Source organism: Schistocerca piceifrons, chromosome 11 (genome assembly GCF_021461385.2).
Source record: "Schistocerca piceifrons isolate TAMUIC-IGC-003096 chromosome 11, iqSchPice1.1, whole genome shotgun sequence".
NCBI classification, from domain to species: domain Eukaryota; kingdom Metazoa; phylum Arthropoda; class Insecta; order Orthoptera; family Acrididae; genus Schistocerca; species Schistocerca piceifrons.
Window position 1 is genome coordinate 131,937,047 of NC_060148.1, and position 26,100 is coordinate 131,963,146.

At 42.7% G+C, this 26,100-nt stretch overlaps 1 protein-coding gene and 1 pseudogene across 1 annotated transcript in view; one reads left to right on the top strand and one right to left on the bottom strand.

Moving 5' to 3' along the window:
• The window catches only part of LOC124719796 (one cut domain family member 3-like), a 130,272-nt gene that overhangs the window by 11,762 nt on the left and 92,410 nt on the right, over positions 1-26,100 (bottom strand). Inside the window, exon 2 of the mRNA XM_047244991.1 lies at positions 20,166-20,437. Within this exon, the coding sequence (XP_047100947.1) occupies positions 20,166-20,437 (272 nt within the window). The remainder of the gene's footprint in view (positions 1-20,165; positions 20,438-26,100) is intronic.
• On the top strand, positions 12,786-12,903 carry LOC124720653 (annotated as a pseudogene).

The window sequence follows — 26,100 nt, forward strand, 5'->3', positions numbered from 1 at the left end:
CACGGAGGGGGGGAAAAAAAGCCTAGTGTGTGGAAAATAACGCTAGTGTCATGTGAAGGATCGCGTGAGGGTGTTTGGAATGACAGCGTCCGTCGAAAACACAGTTTCTGTCAAGAAAAGTGTTACATTCATGTTGTTGTTGTTGTTGTTGTCTTCAGGCCTGAGACTGGTTTGATGCAGCTCTCCATGCTACTCTATCCTGTGCAAGCTTCTTCATCTCCCAGTACCTGCTGCAGCCTACATCCTTCTGAGTCTGTTTAGTGTATTCATCTCTTGATCTCCCTCTACGGTTTTTACCCTCCACGCTGCCCTCCAATACTAAATTGGTGATCCCTCGATGCCTCAGAACATGTCCTACCAACCGATCCCTTCTTCTAGTCAAGTTGTGCCACAAACTCCTGTTATCCCCAATTCTATTCAATACCTCCTCATTAGTTGTGTGATTTACCCATCTAATCTTCAGCTTTCTTCTGTAGCACCACATTTCGAAGGCTTGTATTCTCTTCTTGTCCAAACTATTTATCGTCCATGTTTCACTTCCATACATGTCTACACTCCATACAAATACTTTCAGAAACGACTTCCTGCCGTTTAAATCAATACTCGATGTTAAAAATTTCTCTTCTTCAGAAACGCTTTCCTTGCCATTGCCAGTCTACATTTTATATCCTCTCTACTTCGACCATCGTCTGTTATTTTGCTCCCCAAATAGCAAAACTCCTTTACTACTTTAAGCGTCTCATTTCCTAATCTAATTCCCTCAGCAAAATCTGATTTAATTTCACTACATTCCATTATCCTCATTTCGCTTTTGTTGATGTTCATCTCATATCCTCCTTTCAAGATATTGTGCATTCCGTTCAACTGCTCTTCCAAGTCCTTTGCTGTCCCTGACAGAATTACAATGTCACCGGCGAACTTCAAAGTTTTTATTTCTTCTCCATGAATTTTAATACCTACTCCGAATTTTTCTTTTGTTTCCTTCACTGCTTGCTCAATATACAGATTGAATAAGATCGGGGAGAGGCTACAACCCTGTCTCACTCCCTTCCCAACCACTGCTTCCCTTTCTTGCCCCTCGACTCTTATAACTGCCATCTGGTTTCTGTACAAATTGTAAATAGCCTTTCGCTCCCTGTATTTTACCCCTGCCACCTTCAGAATTTGAAAGAGAGTATTCCAATCAACATTGTCAAAAGCTTTCTCTGAGTCTACAAATGCTAGAAACGTAGGTTTGCCTTTCCTTAATCTTTCTTCTAAGATAAGTGGTAAGGTCAGTATTGCCTCACGTGTTCCAATATTTCTACGGAATCCAAACTGATCTTCCCCGATGTCGGCTTCTACGAGTTTTTCAATTCGTCTGTTAGTATTTTGCAGCTGTGACTTATTAAACTGATAGTTCGGTAATTTTCATATCTGTCAACACCTGCTTTCTTTGGGATTGGAATTACTATATTCTTCTTGAAGTCTGAGGGTATTTCGCCTGTTTCATACATCTTGCTCACCAGATGGTAGAGTTTTGTCAGGACTGGCTCTCCCAAGGCCGTCAGTAGTTCTAATGGAATGTTGTCTACTCCCGGGGCCTTGTTTTGACTCAGGTCTTTCACTGCTCTGTCAAACTCTTCACGCAGTATCGTATCTCCCATTTCGCCTTCATCTTCATCTACATCCTCTTCCATTTCTATAACAGAGCCCACATGTACATCGCACTTGTATAGACCCTCTATATACTCCTTCCACCTTTCTGCTTTCCCTTCTTTGCTTAGAACTGGGTTTCCATCTGAACTCTTGATATTCATGCAAGTGGTTCTCCTTTCTCCAAAGGTCTCTTTAATTTTCCTGTAGGCAGTATCTATCTTACCTCTAGTGAGATAAGCCTCTACATCCTTACATTTGTCCTCTAGCCATCGCAGCCATTTTGCACTTCCTGTCGATCTCATTTTTAGACGTTTGTATTCCTTTTTGCCTGCTTCATTTACTGCATTTTTATATTTTCTCCTTTCATCAACTAAATTCAATATTTCTTCTATTACCCAAGGGTTTCTACTAGCCCTCGTCTTTTTACCTACTTGATCCTCTGCTGCCTTCCCTCAGAGCTACCCATTATTCTTCTACTGTATTTCTTTTTCCTATTCCTGTCAATTGTTCCCTTATGCTCTCCCTGAAACCTCTGGTTTAGTCAGTTTATCCAGGTCCCATCTCCTTAAATTTCCAACCTTTTTGCAGTTTCTTCAGTTTTAATCTACCGTTCATAACCAACAGATTGTGGTCAGAGTCCACATCTGCCCCTGGAAATGTCTTACAATTTAAAACCTGGTTCCTAAATCTCTGTCTTACCATTATATAATCTACTGGAGGTAATACTGGTCTAAACTACAAGAAGAGTTTGTATAATTACACTGCATGGTTGTGTCCCGACGACTCCGTTTCTTCGCGGAATGGGCCAGTAGTTGTCACGATAGGCAATTACTGTGTCGACAGCAAGGAGTTTTGCACTATCCCCACGACGTCGCACATTGGGGCCAAATTCCAAAAAGCTGGCCAAAAGCCGAAAAATAAAGTTCAAGTTCCGGTAATTTCTAATCGTGGTTTAGGTTGTGTAAGGGTCGGAAGGTCGAATTCCGGTCGCCAGAGCCGCCCCTAGCCTCTCTCCCTATACCTACTATTGTAGGACAGTTGAAGGGAAAGCCCTCAGCAAGCTAGACGCGTCGCGCAGTGAGCAATTATTTCAATGCTACATTCCATTGGGAGCCAAAACTCTAAAAATCGATCGATTTTAATACTTAAGAATGGAATCAACAGCTGCAAGTACGTGCAAAATCACTGTCTAACATAATAATAATAATAATAATAATAATAATAGTCCATGCCATTACAATAAATGAAACATTTATGCGTAAATGAACGGAAAATTACAACGGGAAACTTTAAACACGAAGAGAGAAGTTTATACGAATAAGTTCTGCAGAGATCAACAATCTGCTGTGGATAATTTGTAGCAAGAGCACTGATGAGATACCTTTGTAGCATCACATTTCGAGTGCTTGTGAAGGTGAATGTGGCCAGTGGCCGAAACGAGTCAGCAAATTAATGAAATGTTCGTGCTACAGACACACAATTCAGTTATGTTGCGGGCAGTCATGACCACTGTTCAGAAGACTTCCCTGAAGTTGTAGATGGAACTATTGTTGAGTGAAAAAAATTAAAACTTATTCCATCTAGCTGCAACTGTCACTGGTACGAATTCTTGCAACGTAATACATACTTTGCTGAATTTCGTGCATCAACGAAGCGGATGTTGCTCTTTTTCTCGAATTTATCTGCGGTTTTCATTCTACTTCGACTTCTGTGATACGTAATTCACTTTTGTGAATATACTCACCTTTTCAAATAATATTTTGGAATGAATAGTAGTAACGAGGTTATATATGGAAATAGCCACATATATATTTTTCAGTTTCAGAATCTGTCGCTGTTGTCGGTGAAGCGTGCGGTCTGACAAGAGGGGGAAATTTTTTCGATATTGAAAGGCCATTTGAATGAGAAAGTGACCTAGTATGTCCAGTTACGAAAAATTTCATGTCTGCTAAATTGCAACGTGCTATTGGACAATGTAAATTTTGAAGCAATTTATTCTTCGGATGACGATCTATGAACTTTGAATCAACCGATTGTATGTTGTATTATACAACATATGGATATATTTTGTATTTCCTCTATAAAAGTGATTGGTAAATCCGCCATTTTTTTATTTCAGATTTTGACTTCGGGTGCATAATCAGCGACCTCGACAACCCCCGAGTACTAATTTTCAGCTGAATTTATAACGTTTTCGACTTCTGGCCAGCTTTTTAAGATTTGGCCGGACTGTGCGTCGTCCCAGATCTAACCAAGCGGCCAGTGAAAAGTCAGAAGTGGAACGCCAATCGGAAGGCGCTACGTTTCACCTGCGTGCAGCTTTATATTCGCTTCCTTACACACACACACACACACACACACACACACACACACACACACACACACACATTATCAATTAATGACGCATCGACGGAAAATACCAGGAAATTCCAACGTAGGCGTTAACTTTGATACATGTTCGAGTCTCGGTCCGGCACACAGTTTTAGTCTGCCAGTAAGTTTCGTATCTCCTTTTTTCATGTCTTCCACACTATCTATATGTCTTCGAATCGCTACTCCGTAACACTGCTAAACTTTTTCTCTAATGACTCTGTTTTTGAGTTTCCCTTTTCCACCAAGCTTTTTAGTTTTTTTTGTTTTGTTTTTTGAATGATTCGGAGTCGAGTCCCCATTCTCTTACCGACGTAACATACATATACCCAATATGCAGTCGGTTCTATGCTCATAAAATCTAAACGAATACGAATTTCGCTTTGAAATTTTCACAGCGCATTCTTGGATAGTTAAGCTAACGATTTATGCAATTAAAAAAATCGGATTTTTTGAACCTCCTAATGTGGTTTGCACCTTAATAGAATTTTCAGTGTAAGTTTTGAAATTGGCGTTTTCTCCTTCGGTTTTAAATTTATTTCATATCCAGCAAATAGCTTCATTAACGGTGTGAAAGACCTACTTGTGGGAATGTTGTTGACTGTTCCAAAACGTTCGCCTGTTGCCTGCGCTGCTGTAACGTCTGCACCTTCACCACTCTCCTATCCCCCCCCCCCCCCTTCTTGCAGCCAGCTGTTGTATCGGCCATTGTTTAGACACACAGCCTGCGCCATTGTACTGTGCAGGCAGCCACAATGGCGAACCCTTGCCCGCTATCTAATCTATACTGTCAGACTACCCACCATTGGACCAGACCGCGTTTAATGCCCCGCGCTATACACAAGATAAAGCCGCTTGCGGTCGGCCGACCAATTAATTGTCCTCATTAACGGGATCTGCTAGTCGCTAACGGACCCATTACGCGGTTATCACGTGGCCACATCTCGGTACGCGGCTTTGAAGGCACGCGTGGCTTTCAAACCACCTCGCTCGTCACTTGTGGACGACAATGAAGAGTGCATACCGCGAGTAGGCGGACCACAATATTTACAAATCCCTTCTTACTCCCCCCCCCCCCCCCCCCCCCGCCAAGCTCTCCCTCTCAAATTTCTGAGATGAAATCGCATGTATAAAAAGGCTTCAAACGTTTTATTGCTTTGCAAGTCAGTTTATATGTTAACCCTTAACTGCCCGAATTTTTCAAAATTGGATATTTAACTTTATTTTCAATTTTTTGACTTCCTGTACATCTAAGTAGTGCATATAAGCTGTTATTTGACTCTTCTTTCTTCGATCGTCTGTAACATAACGTGTCCATATGGACACGCTGGGCACTCAGATGCATATTTGAAATTTTTTCTGTGATATTGAAATACATTTGAAGATATGTTTTATTAATCAGATTTTTAGTACAAGTAAGGCAAAGCATCGTTCAATCTTTCGACCAGCTTTGTTGTATGGGAGCGAAAGCTGGGTGGATTCAGGTTACCTTATCAATAAGGTTGAGGTTACGGATATGAAAGTAGCTAGGATGATTGCAGGTACTAGTAGATGGGAACAATGGCAGGAGGGTGTCCACAATGAGGAAATCAAAGAAAAACTGGGAATGAACTCTATAGACGTAGCAGTCAGGGCGAACAGGCTTAGATGGTGGGGTCGTGTTACACGCATGGGAGAAGCAAGGTTACCCAAGAGACTCATGGGTTCAGCAGTAGAGGGCAGGAGGAGTCGGGGCAGACCAAGGAGAAGGTACCTGGATTCGGTTAAGACTGATTTTGAAGTAACAGGTTTAACATCAGAAGAGGCACCAATGTTAGCACTGAATAGGGGCTCATGGAGGAATTTTATAAGGGGGACTATGCTCCAGACTGAACGCTGAAAGGCATAATCAGTCTTAGATGATGATGATGATGATGATGATGAAGGCAAAACTTGAACAAAATAATTGTTGCAAACGAATTTATAACACCATACACAAAATAATTCACAATCATTTGTTTTACGGACTTCCATGGTACATTTCAAAGCATTCTAGACCCAGTGCTACATCACATTTCCCACGTTTTGAGCGAACAGCTGATGATTTCTGTTTGCTGTACACTTACACATCCTCTCTTCTTCTCAGTTTTCTTGGTATAGTGCTTTATACCATCATATTTGATATCACTTGGAACACGCGATTTGTATCCACACATAGGACTGATAGACTGCCTGCCTGCCTGCTGCTTTTACGGGATTCGTATATCTTTTTAGGTAAACTTGTACAATTTCTGTTCTGAATTCAGGTTGAGTAGTCCTAGCTCCCGTACCTTTCTTCAGCTGCCAAGCATTATGTACAGATACGTCAATAAGCAAAGAAAGTAAAGCCCAGTACCACTTCTTGTTTCGAATGTTTATTCTGCACAGGGCAATGTTTTCATCCATCCTATCCACTCCTTCCAGGTGTTTATTATAGGCTGTGGTAATTTGAGGACGTTGTACTTGAACTGTCTTCTTCTCCTTTGCGGAATATCTTTTTACAAATGATACAGGTTCAACTCCTTCACAGGTAGAAGCTACAGTAACCACTGAATTGTCCACCCGTTTTGTGACTATAACACACTCATCCTTGCAAAGTGAGGATTCCAAATACCCCTTTTCCTTCTGAACTAGTGCTTTCTTTGAGGAAATTTGGCGCGATTTGGGAACTCTGTTTTCTCTTATAGTGCCTGTTGCTCCATAGCCCTTTTCTCTCAGGTATGACAGAACAGAAAAACCTGTAAATAAGTTGTCAAAGAAAAAGTGGAATGGCAGTAGCTTTACATCCAGTGTCAAATCATGTATCATCTGAACGAGTGGGGCAGTAGCCTTACCAAACTGTGCTTCATATACTGTATTTGGATTGGGTGATTTTCCTTGATAAAAGAAAAATTTACCAGGTATCCAGAAGTAGTGCATAAACACCATGCTTTATATCCAAATCGTATCGGTATCCCCGTGATAATTTGCTTGCAAGTGTGTCTCCCAAAATATTTTATCATTGAGTCATCGTAAGACAGATGTTGCTGAGGAACAAACAGATTATTACATTTGTCTCTTACTATTTCAATAAAGGGTCTATTTTTCCACATCTTGTCCTTGTCATCAAATTTGTTATTGTCGTCACAGTGCAGAAATCTAAGAATTTGTTCAAAGCGATTTCTCCTCATGGCATTGCATACAAAATCGTTTCGTACGTCTAAATTGGAATCCCAGTATAACCTCTTATTAGGGAGAGAGTTATAACTACTTAGAATGAGGATCCCCAGAAAACACCTTTCTTCACAAGTTATATTAGGGTTTGGAAAGTTCTTGAAAAGTGCGTAGTTGTTTGACTCATCAACTAGGAATTGTATCAGGTGGTCATCAAAGAATAATTCGAAAATTTCCACTGCAGACCTATCAACATACGTGTCAAAGCATGGATCAGGAAAATACTTCAAATTTGAAATTAGTGCACCATGAACCCAGGTTTTTTGCATATTTCTGTTCCTGTAATCTATATTTCTGAAATCTGTCCCCTCTCTCTCTCTCTCTCTCTCTCTCTCTCTCTCTCTCTCTCTCTCTCTCTCTCTCTCTCTCTCTGTGTGTGTGTGTGTGTGTGTGTGTGTGTGTGTGTGTGTGTGTGTGTGTGTGTTAACTGTTAATCTTATTTCAGCTTCAGCCCGGAGTTGTCTAGGATTGAGATTATCTGCTATTCATCCTCCTCATCCGTGAGGACTGCTGGGTCAGGGGGCGTTTGAATCCTCAAACAGGATGTCTAAACCATCCTGCACAGTCAAACCAGGCTCTAAAGATTCTGCCAGACCTCTGTTACGATATGAAAAGAGAAAAAGAAACGAAATCATTTTTGACTCTGCAACCTGCCCAGCGTGTCCATATGGACACGGCTGAATTAATCACTTCATAAACAGAAAGTGAATCGATGGATAACAACTTTTCTCAAATGAAAATCTCTATAAACATATTTAGATATCCTGCAAACAGTTTCACATGCCAGAATGAAGACGTTCTTTACGAAACATTACTTACTTTACATCAACATGCTACATTTCGGACGTCAAAGCACTCCCTGAAATACAGGCTGTTACAATCACAGTGTAAATGGTAACAATGAAGTGTTAACACAGTGCACGTAAAATTCAAACCCTCCCTGAAAACAATGTGACCGCCAACGCTAAAAATAGTTGTAAGCCAACAATGAAGTAAAAACAAAACTAGTCAACAATTGCGTCCATATGGACACGCTGGGACGTTATGGGTTAAATATTGTGTTTATAACCTTTACGGCCGAAGACGCGAAACTAATGTTCTTTCCTTCGTGGGGGACCGCGGTAACACGTAATTTTTTGAAAGAAGGTTCCGCCTATTGACTGTTCATAAACAGGGTGGATCTGAAAAAAAAACTTATGTCACGCGAGATGTGTGCGTGAAGAACGTACTGTTATAAACGGGAAATCCTCAAGTTTTACACGGTTGCCGCTAGGTAGCGGCAGAGTGCGCCCACTTCAGTTAGTAAAAATGGTGTCGGGGCAACAGAAAGCGTTTTGTTTAAAAAAAAATGGTTCAAATGGTTCTGAGCACTATGGGACTTAACATCTGAGGTCATCAGTCCCCTAGAACGTAGAACTACTTAAACCTAACTAACCTAAGGACATCACACACATCCATGCCCGAGGCAGGATTTTTTTTTTCTTTTTTATTTTTATTTTTTAAATATCGCATCTTACGATAGTTTAAAATCAGTATGGAAGCATCTTTGTCACACGAGAAAGGTAGCATGAAAAGAGGGTTGGCAGGGGTAGCGACAAAAAAGCAAAAAATGGAGACAGCCAGAGTTCCCAGGCGGTCGCTGCCGTTGTTGCTTATCTTCGGTGATCGGACGAGAACGGTTGATTTTCTTTTAAATTTATTTATTTAGTTAGTTTTTGGAATTTAGCGCTGCTACAAAACAGTAGGCTCTGACACATTTCAAGGACACATCTGTCGATTCGTAGTGTTTCGTTATTTCCAACGAGTTCCTAGCACTCTTCCTCCGCGCATTCTTGCTCAAACTGAGTTCATTACTGTAATTTCGTATCTTACGTTTAACACAGTACTTTAAAATGCTTGTGGAAACATCTTTGTCACACCTGAAAGTTAGTATGAAAAATAGGGCTGGCAGGTGTAGCGACGCAAAAATTAAAAAACGAGATAGAGACAACAGCACCCGGTGTTCCCAGGCGGTCACCCATCCAAGTACTAACCGGGCCCGATGTTGCTGAACTTCGGTGATCGGACGAGAACCGGTGATTTTTTTTTTTTTTTTGGTGATCGGACGAGAACCAGTGTCTTTTTTTGTTTCTTTTTTGTTTTTTCTTTCTTTTATTTCTTTTGTTTTTTCTTTTTTTTTATTAATCAAAACTGGAACCGCATCCTATTACTCAGTTACTCTCTTTCTGTAACTTTCTTCATCTTATTTCTTTTTTTTTCAAAAATGGTCTTCTGCATACTAGTTTACAGGTCGGCACATAACAAAGATAGACAAATGAATGGAGACTGGTTATATTTCACCAGCTGACATTAACTACATATCTAAACTTATTTTTGATAGAACTGCATGTAAGACGCAAGAAAGAGATCAGTGTACCTATCATCAAAACTCGATTGCGAGACTGAAACACAATTGATACAAATAAGAGGGGCTCGGAATTATCTTACAGTTGTTTCGCATACGCATGATGCAATGCAGATGATAAGAAATTAGCAAAATATTCTTTGTGTTTATTACTATTTTTGATCTTAGAATATTGGTCCCAGATAAGAGTCAAAAAGGTGAGTCCATCGTGAATTTGCCGGTCAATGAGGGCGTAAACAGTGTGGCCCAACAACCACACAGCAGTATTGTGTTTTGCACGCAGGAAGTATTTAAAATCGGGTACAATGACACTATCAACTGAGACGTGCGCCGGCGTAGTTCGCGTGATGGGATTCGAACCTGCGACCGTAGCGGTCGCGCGGCTCCAGACTGAAGCGCCTAGAACCGCTCGGCCACGCCGGCCGCCTACCGTTTGGTGTTCTACGTTTTGCCCACTGGGATCAGTAATAACTGTTCAGCTTGATTTTCTTACTGACTATGGTGTGGATGCTCCTACAGCACAGAGCATTAGACGATGGTACGAACAATTCCTAGAAACAGGTTGTTTGCGTCAAGGCAAATCGCCGGGCCGTCCCCGAGCGTCTGACACAGACGTCGATCGCGTACGCCATACTTCAACAAGGAGTCCGCAGAAAATACGCGTGAAACTACACAAAATCCAGGTACTGCTAGCTCTTTGTGAGGGTGACAAAACAACACCCTATGGAGTTCCGCAATTTCGTTCTTGGCAAGATGGAGGACGAAAGTTTTCTTCCACGCTTAGTGGTTAGTGACGAGGCAACAGTCCATTTAAATGGGAAGGTGAATCGTCATAATGTGAGAATACGGGGTCCGGAACGACCACATGAAGTTGTACAACATTAGAGGAACTCTCCAAAATTTAATGTCTTTTGTGCAGTTTCACGGGAAAAGTTTTACGGTCCACTTTTCTTTGCCGGGAACACTGTTGCAGGAACCACGTACGTCGATATGCTTCAGAACTTTCCCCACAGCTGGAGACTGATTCGAATGTCTTCATTTACGAACAGGATGTGTGACTGCCACACTGGTATCTGGGAATGCGGGAATTTTTAAACCAAGGTCTTACTGAACGATGCATCGGTCGCAATGGACCAAATGATCCAGCCTTACATTATTGGCCTCCAAGGTTACCGGACCTGACCGTATGTGATTATTTCAGGGGGGGGGGGGTTTATAAGAGACTCTGTTTATGTGCCTCCATTACCAACAACAATGAGTGAACTGATACATGGCATAACAGCAGCAATGGAAGCTGTAACTAAATGGTTCAAATGGCTCTGAGCACTATGGGACTTAACTTCTGAGGTCATCAGCCGCCTAGAACTTAAAACTACTTAAACCTAACTAACCTAAGGACATCACACACATCCATGCCCAAGGCAGGATTCGAACCTGCGACCGTAGTGGTCACGCGGTTCCAGACTAGCGCCGAGTACCGCACGGCCACTCCGCCCTGCGAAGCTGTAACTCAAGACGTGCTCGCTGCAGTGTGGTAACAATCTGAATACCGCACTGTCGTATTCCATCTCAAAAATGGTTCAAATGGCTCTGTGCACTATGGGACTTAACATTTATGGTCATCAGTCCCCTAGAACTTAGAACTACTTAAACCTAACTAACCTAAGGACATCACACAACACCCAGCCATCACGAGGCAGAGAAAATCCCTGACCCCGCCGGGAATCGAACCCGGGAACCCGGGCGTGGGAAGCGAGAACGCTACCGCACGACCACGAGATGCGGGCTATTCCATCTCAAGGGGGCGTATTGAACATCTATGAAATGAAACGAACTGTGGACGAAGCTCGACCAACAGGCATTACATGCATTGATCAAAAATGATAGTGCATTGAGAATTGTTAGTTTCTAGCTGAAATCTAAATTTGCCGATAAAATTTAAAGAGGACGACCGATAGCGGAAATCTATTATTTACAAACCTATGAAAAGGTTTAAAAATACTTCTCGAGTTACCAGTTCATAAAAAATTCATTACATATGTTTATTACTTTCAGAAATATAGGTATGCCAAATCGATTCTTTCCGATACACCTTGTATTTCACGCAGTCATGATTTCGGCTTCGTAGTGTGCGTGGAAATATTAAATCGTGTTTTGCCTGTCTGTAGCACGTCGTCATCGAAGAAAAAACGTGTATGCGACTGATGCATCTGCTGACGCGAGATTACTATTTGACTTTTATCAGAAATTGAAATCAATCACTGCAAAGAAAACTGTCAGAATTGGAGCAGACACTCATTCTTGATGCTGGCTACAATTTTGTTAGTGAAATCTAGAGAAAATGCTGTAAAATTTAGGAAAGATTAGATTTTAATGCGACCATCAATTTTTGCGGAGCCGGTAGCTGTTATTCAGTGGCGAAACGGTATCGTAGCTTGGAGACTGATAAGATCATTTAAGGTTCTGTGCTTTCATTCAAGTTAGGAAAACCCTTCGTGGTGATCGGCAATTATTCTCAGGGACCCTGCAGCATGTTTGCAAATGAATAAAGGGCCGAATACTAACAATATTCGGCCGTTGGGTCTCTACGTCACGATCCGTTAACCACGTATTGGCCCTTGGGTGTAACAATAAAGCATTAAAACAGTTAAAGTACAATGTATGTATTAATAGAACTGTTAAAATGAGAACTCACTAATTTACATTAATTTAACTGACAATGGTTCTAAAGCTATATAGGACACTCACATCGTATTTGTCTACACAAAAGAAAGATCAGTTACTGATGCGCAACTAACGTCCTACTAGCATAAACGCCAACAGAGAAGAGAGAGAAATCAGAGTATTTATGAAATAATAATTAAATTTCACACAATTAATTCGTGTATTATTTAGATTTAAGAGGTCATGGAAGTTTCGAGATATAGCAGTGTGACTAGGAAAAATGCAAATTTACTTTCAAATACATCGCGTGAAATGATGGCTGGTTGAAGCGTGTGTCCTGGTTCCAAAGTGAAACCATCTGCTTAAATCAATTGAGAGTTTACCTCTTGGCAATTTCGTATTGTACTGGTTGTTTACTGTGATGATAAGAAACGTTAATTTTCTGAAAAAAATTATAATTGTATTACAAAGTAAAACTGCCAACTGCCTTGCCGCAGTGGTAACACCGGTTCCCGTCGGATCACCGAAGTTGAGCGCTGTCGGGCTGGGCTAGCACTTGGATGGGTGACCATCCGGTCTGCCGAGCGCTGTTGGCAAGCGGGGTGCGCTCAGCCCTCGTGAGGCAAACTGAGGAGCTACTTGATTGAGATGTAGCGGCTCCGTTGTCGTAAACTGACACACGGCCGGGAGAGCGGTGTGCTGACCAAACGCCCCTCCATATGCGCATCCGGTGACGTCTGTGGGCTGAGGATGACACGGCGGCCGGTCGGTACCGTTGGGCCTTCATGGCCTGTTCTGGAGGAGTTTATATTTTCATATTATTCGGACTCAAAGGGTTAAAGTTTTAAGGCTAGATTATTATGACAGCATTTAACCTTTTACAACTGGGTAAACCGCCGTATGAAATCCGGAAGATCAAAATTTTGTTGCTGCTGGTGAAAGATAGGACCGTTTCAGCCACTTGTTAATATAGACGTCCAAACTTCTATATCTGTATTGGCACCGATTGCGTGATGGCTTCAAAATGCTCTTCATTTCCATGACGAGTAAAGCATTGAACAAGGGAAGAAACAAATTCCGTAGGACAAATGTTTCCGTTACTTTTTACTCCTCTAGTTGTGGGCTGACAGTTGCTCAGCACAGAAATACCAGCTGATTCCAAACTGAGCAGGTGTTCGAAAGAGAGTAATGAAGACTGATAAATGTAGCAGTACCACCGGTGTTTGAGAGGTTACAAAAAAATGGTTCAAATGGCTCTGACCACTATGGGACTTAACATCGATGGTCATCAGTCCCCTAGAACTTAGAACTACTTAAACCTAACCAACCTAAGGACAGCACACAACACCCAGCCATCACGAGGCAGAGAAAATCCCTGACCCCGCCGGGAATCGAACCCGGGATCCCGGGCGTGGGAAGCGAGAACGCTACCGCACGACCACGAGATGCGGGCTGAGAGGTTACAGATCCTCTGTGAATAAGTGAAGATATCGAAAAAGAAATGATTGTCGCAAGGACTGACTCAGCGTATAGGTAAGTCGAAACAATCTTCGGTGAAATTAGAAGCAACGGTGGTAACATTAGAGTGTGCAACCGGAATTCCACTGTTAAATGTAGAGGAGAAAGCGGATATGTGGAAAGAGTACACTAAAGACCTCTATGATGAGGATTTGTCTGATGTGATAGAAGAAGAAAGAAGAGTCGATTTAGAAGAGATAGCGGATCCAGTATTAGAAACAGAATCAGAATTTCAGAGAACTTTGGCGGACTTAAGGTCAACCAAGGCGGAAGTGATCGATAACATTTCATCAGAATTTCTAAAGTCATTGGGGAAGTGGCAACAAAACGACTGTACACGTTAGTGTGTAGACTGTATGAGTCTGGCGACACACCAATTTGACTTTTGAAAAAAAGACATTCACACAATTCAGAAGACTGCAAGAGCTGACAAATGCGAGAAGTATACCACAATCAGATTAACAGCATATGCATCAAAGTTGCTGACAAGAACGATATACAGATGAATGGAAAAGAAAATTGAGCATGTGTTAGATGACGATCAGTTTGTCTTTAGGTCAGGTAAAAGCACGAGAGAGGTAATTCTGACGTTGCGGTTGATAATGGAAGCAAGATTACAGAAAAATCAAGACACGTTCATAGGATTTATCGTGTAAAAAGCGTTCGACAATGTAAAGTGGTGCAAGACGTTGGAAATTCTGAAAAAAAGCTAAGAGAGACGGGTAATATACAATAGGTACAACAGCCAAGAGGTAATAAGAGTGGACAACCAAGAACGAAGTGCTCCGATTAAAAAGGGTGTAAGACATGGATGTAATATTTCGCACATTCTGTTCAGTCTGTACATCAAAGAAGCAATGATGCAAATAAAAGAAAATGCCCAGGAATGGTATTAAAATTAAAGGATATCAATGATACGATTCGCTGATGACATTGCTGTCGTGAGTGAAAGTGAAGGAGAAGTACGTTATCTGTTATATGGATTGAACAGTCTGATGAGTACAGAATATGGAGTGAGAGTAAATCGAGGAAAGACAAAAGTAAGGAGAAGTAGCAGAAGTGAGGACAGCGAGAAACTTAACGTCAGGTTGATGAACACGAAATAGACGAAGTTAAGGTATTCTGCTGCCTAGGCAGCGGAAACCGCTTCTGAAGATGAAAAATTTGTTAACATCGACTATAGATTTAAGTATCAGGAAGTCATTTTTGAAAGTATTTGTATGGAGTATAGCCTTGCATGGAAGTGAAACATGGAAAATAAATAGTTTGGACAAGTGGAGAATAGAAGCTTTCGAAATGTGGTGCTGAAGATTAGCTGGGTAGACCACATAACTAATGAGGAGGTACTGAATAGAATTGGGGAGAAGAGGAGTTTGTGGCACAACTTGACTAGATGAAGGGATCGGTTGGTAGGACATGTTCTGAGGCATCAAGGGATCACAAAGTTAGTTCTGAAGGGCAGTGTGGAGCGTAAAACTCGTACAGGGAGACCAAGAGATGAATACACTAAACAGATTCAGAAGGTTGTAGGTTGCAGTAGGTACTGGGAGGTGAAGAAGCTTGCACAGGATACAGTAGCATGGGGAGCTGCATCAAACCAGTCTCTGGACTGAAGACCACAACAACAGGCAGCTGAGTAATGACGGAGGGAGCAAGGAGGGTGTGAAAAGCAAACTAGCAGTGGCATAAAGGGCATTCCTGGCCAAGAGAAGTCTTAGTATCAAGCATAGGGTTCACTTTGAGCAAGAAATTTCTGAGAATGTACATTTGGAGCACAGCATTGTTCGGTAGTGAAAAATGGACTGTGGGAAACCGGAACAGAAGAGAATCGAAGCATTTGAGATGTGGTGCTACAGACGAATGTTGAAAATTAGGTGGACTGGTAAGGAATGAGGAAAGGAATGGAATATGTGGAAAACCGTCAAAAGAAATAGGGACAGGATGATAGGACATATGTTAAGACATGAGGGAGTGACTTCCATGGTGGTAGAGGGAGCTGTAGAGGGCAAAAGCTGTCGAGGAAGACAGACTGGCACACATGCAGCAAATAACTCAGTACGTAGGTTGCAAGTGCTACTCTGAGATGAAGAGGTTCGCACAGGCGTCGAATTCATGGCGGGGCGAATCAAACCAATCAGAAGCCTGGCGACTCAATAAAAAAGTACTTTGAGAAACCCTTGTTTGCGCCCGAGGATTTTGTGTTAAACCCCCCGGAAGGCTCGAAGGAGGACTCTGTATGCATTACTGTGGACTGGGCAGTTTGGTTGATTGGGAAGAGAAGAGGGTTTCAGTATTCTCGCATTCTCCAGCACGTCATGATTGTCTCAGCTGCGTGTATGTTCGTTTGTATGTATGTATCCATGTATATATGTATGTATCCCCCATTTCCCTCCCACATTAGAGATCTGCGAACGGCTTGTATACTAATTAATACCCCCAGACATATTTGTAGAGGCAAGCACCGGCACTTCTGCCTTGTAAGCGTGGCTAACAAGTTACGCTGCGTTCCCGTTTAATTTAATTTCCTGGCCCGCTTTCAATCTTGCATGCGTATGCTAACGATCCCCCTCCCTCCTCTTTCTCTCTCACTTCTCTCGCTTGGTCTTCCTTCTTGCCTGTCTTTTTCTTGTTAACTCGCTGTGCGTGTGTCTTGTTTTCTCTGTTGCTATTTCTCCTCCTTCAATTTTTCCTTTTCACTCTGTTCCATTGTTTCGTCATACACTTGATACGTTGCTTTTATTATTATTATTCGAATTTGGCCTCTCAGGACTAAGTGAAACAAATGATTTGACATGCTATTCTTTTCCTTTTTTTCCCTTCCCAGTGCTTCAGTCTTCTCTGTTTTTCTCTTCCACCTCCTGTACGTGGCTGTCCTCTCTTCTTCTGTGTGTTTCTCGAATGCCTTGCCTTTTTGCAGCTGTTCCCCGAACTCATCTCTGCTATTCTCAACTGCTGTAATTGTTTCGTATTTTGTGTATGCCATAAAATTTGGGTTTTGTTTTTGTGTTAGTGAATATTATTTTGCCAGCTTCTTGTTATCCATTCTTTTTAAGTGTCATAAAATATGATCATACATTGTCGCACTGTATCTATTATATTTCTGGTATTGCTTCTCAATTTCCAAATCTCATTTTCATATTTTGGCCCCAGAAATTTTCGAATTTTGGGAATAAATAAATGTAGGTAAGTGGACAGTTAGACCACCGTTTGTTCCAGTCTGTCATTCTTTCTGTACAACTCTCCCTCCCCATCCCGACACGCACGCGCACACACACACACACACACACACACACACACACACACACACACACACACCTGACCACCTCTGACCTCAACTATTACACAGTCACAGTGGACCAACAGGGATAAGGATGCCATTAATTCTGGTTACAAATCAGGTTTTGGAATTAAGTTTTCGCCAGATTGTTTCCCGCCCTTGAGTGTGATCATCCACTGTGGTTTAGCCAGTTACTTTCAACGCACCTTGGAAAAAAGGTTTCAAAGCTACACTTACGTTGAAGAAACCGCTCTGCATAGGTTACCATTGAATTAGAGGAGTAACCTAACTACGTGATAATTCACGTTTCAAGGATTTGGAAGTACGGATCAGTCTCTAAACTCTGTGCGCGATGTTAGATGGCAGGATTACATACAGTGGCTGGTGTCAGCACTTAATTTGTCCACGACGGTACTGGGTTCGCTGATGATTTGGGATTTGCAATAAATGAAATCCGCTTGTTCGCGTTTGTTCTGTAGTATAACTTTTATTGTGTTAACCGAATTTCAGCTTACAAGGCCATCTTCATACATTTAGCAGGTACAGTCACGGAAGAAGTAACAATGTTTGTAAACAAAATTCACAAATGGTTCAAATGGCTCTGAGCACTATGGAACTTAACATCTGAGGTCATCAGTCCCCTAGAACTTTGAACTACTTAAAGCTAACCAACCTAAGGACACCACACGCAACCATGGCCGAGGCAGGATTCGAACCTGCGACCGTAGCGGTCGCGCAGTTCCAGACTGAAGCGCCTAGAACCCCTCGGCCACATCGGCCGGCAACTTTTTTGTGATACCATCAGCATTAGAAGACTTTTTTTTTTGGACGTCCACTGCGAGGATTATTTTTGACAGGTTTTAGTTCATTATACAATTTTTTACATATACTAATGACCTGACGAGACACTTTCAAAATACGAGCAGCTTAGGTTTGTTTCAGTCCTTGCTTTAGTGCATTTATCACGTCGTTTCTAAAGTCACTGGAATATTCCTTCCGTTTCGGCACATCGAAATAATCACTTGTAAGTAAATACTAATAGAAATCTGAACTAAGAAGCTCCACGAATTCATGGAGCAAAGTGCATGTCAAAATACTTCTGAACTCACTGAAAGTCGCATTCGTCTGGCAGCGTAAAGTGTGAACAAACAAGTCGCAAGTTGACGGCTTCAAATAATCGCAGTTATGAAACTTTGCACTATACTCAAGACAGTGTCCGACAGTGTTTTATTTTAAGGGAGTTTTATGTTGTCAATATACTTTCTAGCGCTGCTGTACATACGCACCTCACCTGTATCTCTCCCGAATGTCGCCCCAGAGATTCGTTCTGAGGCACATCCAGGTTCATGGTTTCTCATCTCCCGCGACTATGAATCGCACGACGGTACAATCGTGTAGGTATGTTCAGCGGCATTTGTGGATACTGTCTGTGAAATGTGCTGTGAACAGAGTTCGTCGGAACTACGAGGGCAGTTCAATAAGTAATGCAACACATTTTTTTTCTGAAACAGCGGTTGGTTTATTCAGCATTGAAATACACCAGGTTATTCCCCAATCTTTTAGCTACACAACACTATTTTTCAACGTAATCTCCATTCAATGCTACGGCCTTACGCCACCTTGAAATGAGGGCCTGTATGCCTGCACGATACCATTCCACTGGTCGATGTCGGAGCCAACGTCGTACTGCATCAATAACTTCTTCATCATCCGCGTAGTGCCTCCCACGGATTGCGTCCTTCATTGGGCCAAACATATGGAAATCCGACGGTACGAGGTCGGGGCTGTAGGGTGCATGAGGAAGAACAGTCCACTGAAGTTTTGTGAGCTCCTCTCGGGTGCGAAGACTTGTGTGAGGTCTTGCGTTGTCATGAAGAAGGAGATGTTCGTTCAGATTTTTGTGCCTACGAACACGCTGAAGTCGTTTCTTCAATTTCTGAAGAGTAGCACAATACACTTCAGAGTTGATCGTTTGACCATGGGGAAGGACATCGAACAGAATAACCCCTTCAGCGTCCCAGAAGACTGTAACCGTGACTTTACCGGCTGAGGGTATGGCTTTAAACTTTTTCTCGGTAGGGGAGTGGGTGTGGCGCCACTCCATTGATTGCCGTTTTGTTTCAGGTTCGAAGTGATGAACCCATGTTTCATCGCCTGTAACAATCTTTGACAAGAAATTGTCACCCTCAGCCACATGACGAGCAAGCAATTCCGCACAGATGGTTCTCCTTTGCTCTTTATGGTGTTCGGTTAGACAACGAGGGACCCAGCGGGAACAAATCTTTGAATATCCCAACTGGTGAACAATTGTGACAGCACTACCAACAGAGATGTCAAGTTGAGCACTGAGTTGTTTGACGGTGATCCGTCGATCATCTCGAACGAGTGTGTTCGCACGCTCCGCCATTGCAGGAGTCACAGCTGTGCACGGCCGGCCCGCACGCGGGAGATCAGACAGTCTTGCTTGACCTTGCGGCGATGATGACACACGCCTTGCCCAACGACTCACCGTGCTTTTGTCCACTGCCAGATCACCGTAGACATTCTGCAAGCGCCTATGAATATCTGAGATGCCCTGGTTTTCCGCCAAAAGAAACTCGATCACTGCCCGTTGTTTGCAACGCACATCCGTTACAGACGCCATTTTAACAGCTCCGTACAGCGCTGCCACCTGTCGGAAGTCAATGAAACTATACGAGCCGAAGCGGGAATGTTTGAAAATATTCCACAATAAATTTCCGGTTTTTTCAACCGAAATTGGCCGAGAAAAAGAATGTGTTGCATTACTTATTGAACTGCCCTCGTAGTACTGGAGGGCAGCGTGGAGGGTAAAAATCGTAGAGGGGGACCAAGAGGTGAATACACTAAGCAGATTCAGAAGGATGTAGGTTGCAGTAGGTACTGGGAGATGAAGAAGCTTTCTCAGGATAGAGTAGCATGGACAGATGCATCAAGCCAGTCTCAGGACTGAAAACAACAACAGGAGAGAATTCTCTGTGCCGTAACACAATCGAACAGGCAGACAGCTACAATGTCGGCGGCTGACTCGGCCGGCCGGCGCACCGTGTTCCGCAAGTCTGTCTGTGCCCGCCGCCTTGTGAAACACACTGCGGGGGTTCCCCGGAGCGGAACGGTTGAGTGCGGTGGCGGACGGACGGATGGGCGAGGGTGGTGGTTGGGGTGGTGTGTCCGCTGCGCGGTTGCGTACCGGCGGAGGGATGCGCGCTTTCATATCCGCGCCGCACCGCCAGCCTTCATAACTGCTGCGCGAGTCTCTGCTGTTGCGATAGGCTCGCCGGATGCCCGCCGGACTGGTTTTCTTGCGACGCCAAGAGCTGTACAGAAAGTGGATAGGTGGAACCAACCCCTGGCTCCCGCACCCACTCACCGCTGCGGAAAGTTGCCAACGTTTCACGGTGCAGTCACATCAACGCACCCGGCAACACGAACAGAACGAGCTGATTAGTCAAGTGTGGTAAAAAAGAAAAAAACAAGAGTAACGTAGAAGTAAATATGCTCGGAGTAGTGAACCAACTTAAATCACTTAATAAAAGCAAGTCCTCTGGTCGAGACTGTGTACCAATTCGGTTCCTTTCGCGTTATGCTGATCCATTCTACATCTAGATGGATACTCCGCAAATCACATTTAAGTGCTTGGCAGAGGGTTCATCGAACCACCTTCTCAATTCTCTATTATTCAAATCTCGTACAGCGCGCGGGAAGAACGAACAACTACATCTTTCCGTACGAGCTCTGATTTTCCTTATTTTATCGTGGTGATCGTTCCGCACTATGTAGGTCGGTGTCAACAAAATATTTTCATATTCAGAGGAGAAAAATGGTGATTGGAATTTCGAGAGAAGATTCCGTCGCAACGAAAAACGCCTTTCTTTTAATGATGTCCAGCACAAATCCTGTATCATTTCAGTGGCAAACACTCCCATATTGTGCCATAATACAAATTGTGCTGCCCTTCTTTGAACTTTTTCGATGTACCCTGTTACTCGTATCCGGTAAGGATCCCACACCGCGCAGCAGTATTCTAAAAGAGAACGGACAAGCGTAGTGTAGGCAGTCTCCTTAGTAGGTCTGTTACATTTTCTAAGTGTCCTGCCAATAAAACGCAGTCTTTGGTTAGCCTTCCCCACAAGATTTCTGTGTGTTCCTTCCAATTTAAATTGTTCGTAATTGTAATACCTGGGTATTTAGTTCAATTTACCGCTTTTACATTAGACTCATTCATCGTATAACCGGAGTTTAACGAGTTCCTTTTAGCACTCACGTGGATGACTTCACACTTTCCGTTATTTGGGGGCAACTGCCACTTCACGCACGATTTCGATATTTCTTCTAAATCGTTTTGCAGTTTGTTTTGATCTTCTGATGACTTTATTAGTCGATAAACGACAGCGACAGCGTCATCTGCAAACAACAGAAGACGGCTGCTCAGATTGTCTCCCAAATCGTTTATATAGATAAAGAACAGCAAAGGGCCTATAACACTACCTTGGGGAACGCCCGAAATCACTTCTGTTTTACTCGATGACTTTCTGTCAATTACAAGGCACTGTCACCTCTCACAGGAAGTCGCATATCCAGTCACACAACTGAGACGATATTCCATAAGCACGCAATTCTACTACGAGCCGCTTGTGTGGTACAGTGTCAAAAGCCTTGCGGAAGTCCAGAAATAAAGAAACGACCTGAAATCCCTTGTCCATAGCACTGCACTTATCATATACAACCGTTCGCTCGACGAAAGATCCGTACCCGAAGACTGGAAAGTTGCACAAGTCACACCAATATTCACGAAAGCTAGTAGGAGTAATCCACTAAATTACATTCCCATATCGTTAACGTCGATATGCAGCAGGATTCTAGAACATATATTGTGTTCGAACATCATGAACTACCTCGAAGAAAATTGTCTATTCACACATAGGCAACATAGATTTAGAAAACATCCTACTTGTGCAGCAGAACCAGCTCTTTATTCGCATGAAGTGCTGAGTGCTATTCACAAGGATTTCAGATTGGTTCCCTATTTATGGATTTCCGGAAGGCTTTTGACACTGTACCACACAAGAGGCTCGTAGTGGAATTGCGTGCTTATGGAATATCGTCTCACTTATGTGACTGGATTTCTGATTTGCTGTCAGAGGGGTCACAGTTTGTAGTAATTGACGAAAAGTCATCGAGTAAAACAGAAGTGATTTCTGGCGTTCCCCAAGGACCAAGGTAGTCTTCTAGGCCCTTAGACGTACAAACGATTTGGGAGACAAACTGAGCAGCCGTCTTAGGTTGTTTGCAGAAGACGCTGTCGTTTATCATAAAACAAAATTCATTGTATATGTTTATTAGTTTCAGAAATATAAACGTACCAAATGGAATCATTCTTTTTGATGTATCACCTTCACGTGAAGATCATGCATGCGATATCGGTTGAAACGTTGCCACTCGGCTGGCAACCCGAGGAGATAGCAATGGAGATCAGGTTTTGTACCTGTTGACTAAGTTGAAGACTGGGTTGGTTGTTCTGTTGTTATCCATTCGGTATACGTATCCATAAAACACTATTCTTTCCCTCATTACGTCAGATTCTTTGTTTTCAGATCGAGCTCTGTGTCTGATCTTGATTTGTATTCACCGTTACTATTACTTTCGAATTTTAAATTTATTGACATAAGATTAAAACATTTTATTTGTGCTCACTGACGTTCTACACATGTACTGCAGGTTGAAAGTGGGTCTGACGAGAAATAACATTGGCGGATGGGGGTGGGGGAAAAAACACACACACACACACACACACACACACACACACACACACACACACACACACACACACACACACACACACGAGAGAGAGAGAGAGAGAGAGAGAGAGAGAGAGAGAGAGAGAGAGAGAGATATATGGGGGGGGGGGGGTGTTAACGAATGTGACCCTCTCCAGCCACGAGAATCTCATTTCCATGTGTACTAGCACTAGAAACATATACCTAAAGAAAAGAGAAAAAAAAGTCTGATAAACAAAGTAAAAGCCTGCGGAATATCAGACCAACTGTGTGGCTGGATTGAAGAGTTTTTAGCAAACAGAACACAGCATGTTGTTCTCAATGGAGAGACGTCTACAGACGTTAAAGTAACCTCTGGCGTGCCACAGGGGAGTGTTATGGGACCATTGCTTTTCACAATATATATAAATGACCTAGCAGATAGTGTCGGAAGTTCCATGCGGCTTTTCGCGGATGATGCTGTAGTATACAGAGAAGTTGCAGCATTAGAAAATTGTAGCGAAATGCAGGGAGATCTGCAGCGGATAGGCACTTGGTGCAGGGAGTGGCAACTGACCCTTAACATAGATAAATTTAATGTATTGCGCATACATAGAAAGAAGGATCCTTTATTGTACGATTATATGATAGCGGAACAAACACTGGTAGCAGTTACTTCTGTAAAATATCTGGCAGTATGCGTGCGGAATGATTTGAAGTGGAATGATCATATAAAATTAATTGTTGGTAAGGCGGGTACCAGGTTGAGATTCATTGGGCGAGTCCTTAGAAAATGTTGTCCATCAACAAAGAAGGTGGCTTACCTATACCTGAGTATTGCTCATCAATGTGGGAACCGTACCAGGTCGGGTTGACGGAGGAGATACAGAAGATCCAAAGAAGAGCTGCGCGTTTCGTCACAGGGTTATTTGGTAAGCGTGATAGCGTTACGGAGATGTTTAGCAAACTCAAGTGGCAGACTCTGCTAGAGAGGCGCTGTGCATCGCGGTGTAGCTTGCTCGCCAGGTTTCGAGAGGGTGCGTTTCTGAATGAGGTATCGAATATATTGCTTCCGAAGAGATCAGGAATGTAAAGTTAGAGAGATTCGAACGCGCACGGATGCTTTCAGACAGTCGTTCTTGCCGCGAAGCGTACGCGACTGGAACAGGAAAGGGAGGTAATGACAGTGGCACGTAAAGTGCCCTCCGCCACACACCGTTGGGTGGCTTGCGGAGTATAAATGTAGATGTAGATTATTTTTTGAGGTTACTGCCTACCTCTCCCGCTCGTACGTCGCCCGTCTATTTCGGCCGACATACGGTAGTTATTTCTGTTTGCAAGGTAACCTTTCGCTCCAGTCGCACATCCACACCACTGCGATACGCGTATGCATTTGTCTACTCTGCGTCGACGTGGAACAGCCTCGAACGCCTTCTACGAGCAGGGAAATGTGCTGGCGCACCCGTTTGAAAGTGTTTCCAGTATTTAGACCCGTCCTCAGCAGATGAGGATCGCGCGGTACATTTTCTCGTGTACAGGTATAGGTGTGTGAACAGGGTGATTCACGAAGATATGCAAACATTTTAATATGTTATTCCACAAGCGGAACCAAAAAACTTCATATAAACATAGGTCCACAGATGCTAAGTTACGTAGTTAGGGCTAGTAAAAATTCTTGCCTGAAATTCCGCAACTTCCTTTATATGATGCCATCGCAAAACTGTCTGAGGTTAAAGTAAAGCAAGATTTCCAGTTTTTGTCGTCATTGCTGGTGAATCTAATACAACATGTCCCACACGTGCATCTGCAGTAGTTTTCCAAACTATCCAGAGAAGCAAAGATTATTATACAAGTAAATTCGCTTACTTTCCATTAAGTATGTAGAAACGTTTATGCCATTGTTGGCAACCGTTAGTGAGTTGTTTCAGTCGTTTCCTAACCTTGAAACGGATTAGTTTTCTGTATTCTTCAGTGAAAGATCATAACAAGTGTGTATTTAACTGAAACCACATAGTAACTGTTATAGTTCGTAGATTATTTATGAAATACGGATGCCTGTCAAATTTACGACAGAGGAATACGCCGATATGGCGTTTGTTTATATGCCAAATGTGATGGTAATTCTACGGCTGCAGTTAACGAATGTCGCGTACTCGGAGGATTCCGATTGCAAGAACCATTAGCGGAGTACTTAGAATGTTACGAGAGACAGGTTCTCTACCTTGCGTTCATAGCCAGTACGAGTGCTCAGTATGTGAAGACAATGACGAGGATATTATGGAGCCACCACCAGTACACGAAGTACGTCTTAACGATTAGGCATTTCACAATCTAAGGTATGGCGGTTTAGCACGAATTTACGTGTGCTACCGTATTAACAAGAGCGGATTATCTGACACATTTATACAGTTTCAGTTAATGTTATTAGGCCTACCATCATTTTTGAAAAATTAAATTCTGTACAACTTCTGTGGAAAATTTCGTGCGATTGTGTGGAATTTAAAAAACACAAATTGGTCCAAATAGTTAATAAATTAAAAATTCTACGAAATTACGCCTTTGTTTCTCTGGATGTTCTGGAAACGTCTGCAGATACGAGTGGGACTCGTTTTATTACATTCACCAGACCAGTGCAACAGAATAAATGGAAATCTGCCTTATTTCAACCATGTACAGTTTTGCGGTGGCTTTGTTAGCGAAGTTGCTAAATTTCAAGCAAGACCTTTTATTAGCCGTAACTCGGTAACTAAACATTTGGGGACCTGTGTTTATATGAACTTTTTTCTTTACTTTTACTTTGACTTTTTTCTTTGGTTTTACTTTAACCTTTTTCTTTGGTTTTACTTTAACCTTTTTCTTTGTTTTTACTTTAACCTTTTTCTTTGTTTTTACTTTAACCTTTTTCTTTGGTTTTACTTATATAGTAACACATTAATATCTTCATGAATCACACCCTGTATAATTTCCGTTACACGTGGCCGACAGGAAGAATGTTTACACAGTGGAGATGTTATAGCCGTGTTGTGGCCCCACTGGGGGCCGTTACGGGACCAAGGCCGGCGGAGAGAACGACCCGCGCAGGTATGCGGCCAAGATAGGACGGGCTGGGGTAGGGACAGCTCCATCCGGGACACGGCCGCTCCATTACTGCGGGCCCGCCGCTGTAATCACAATCTCTCTCTTTCTCCCTCTTTCTCCCTCCCTCCCTCCCTACTCCACCCTTT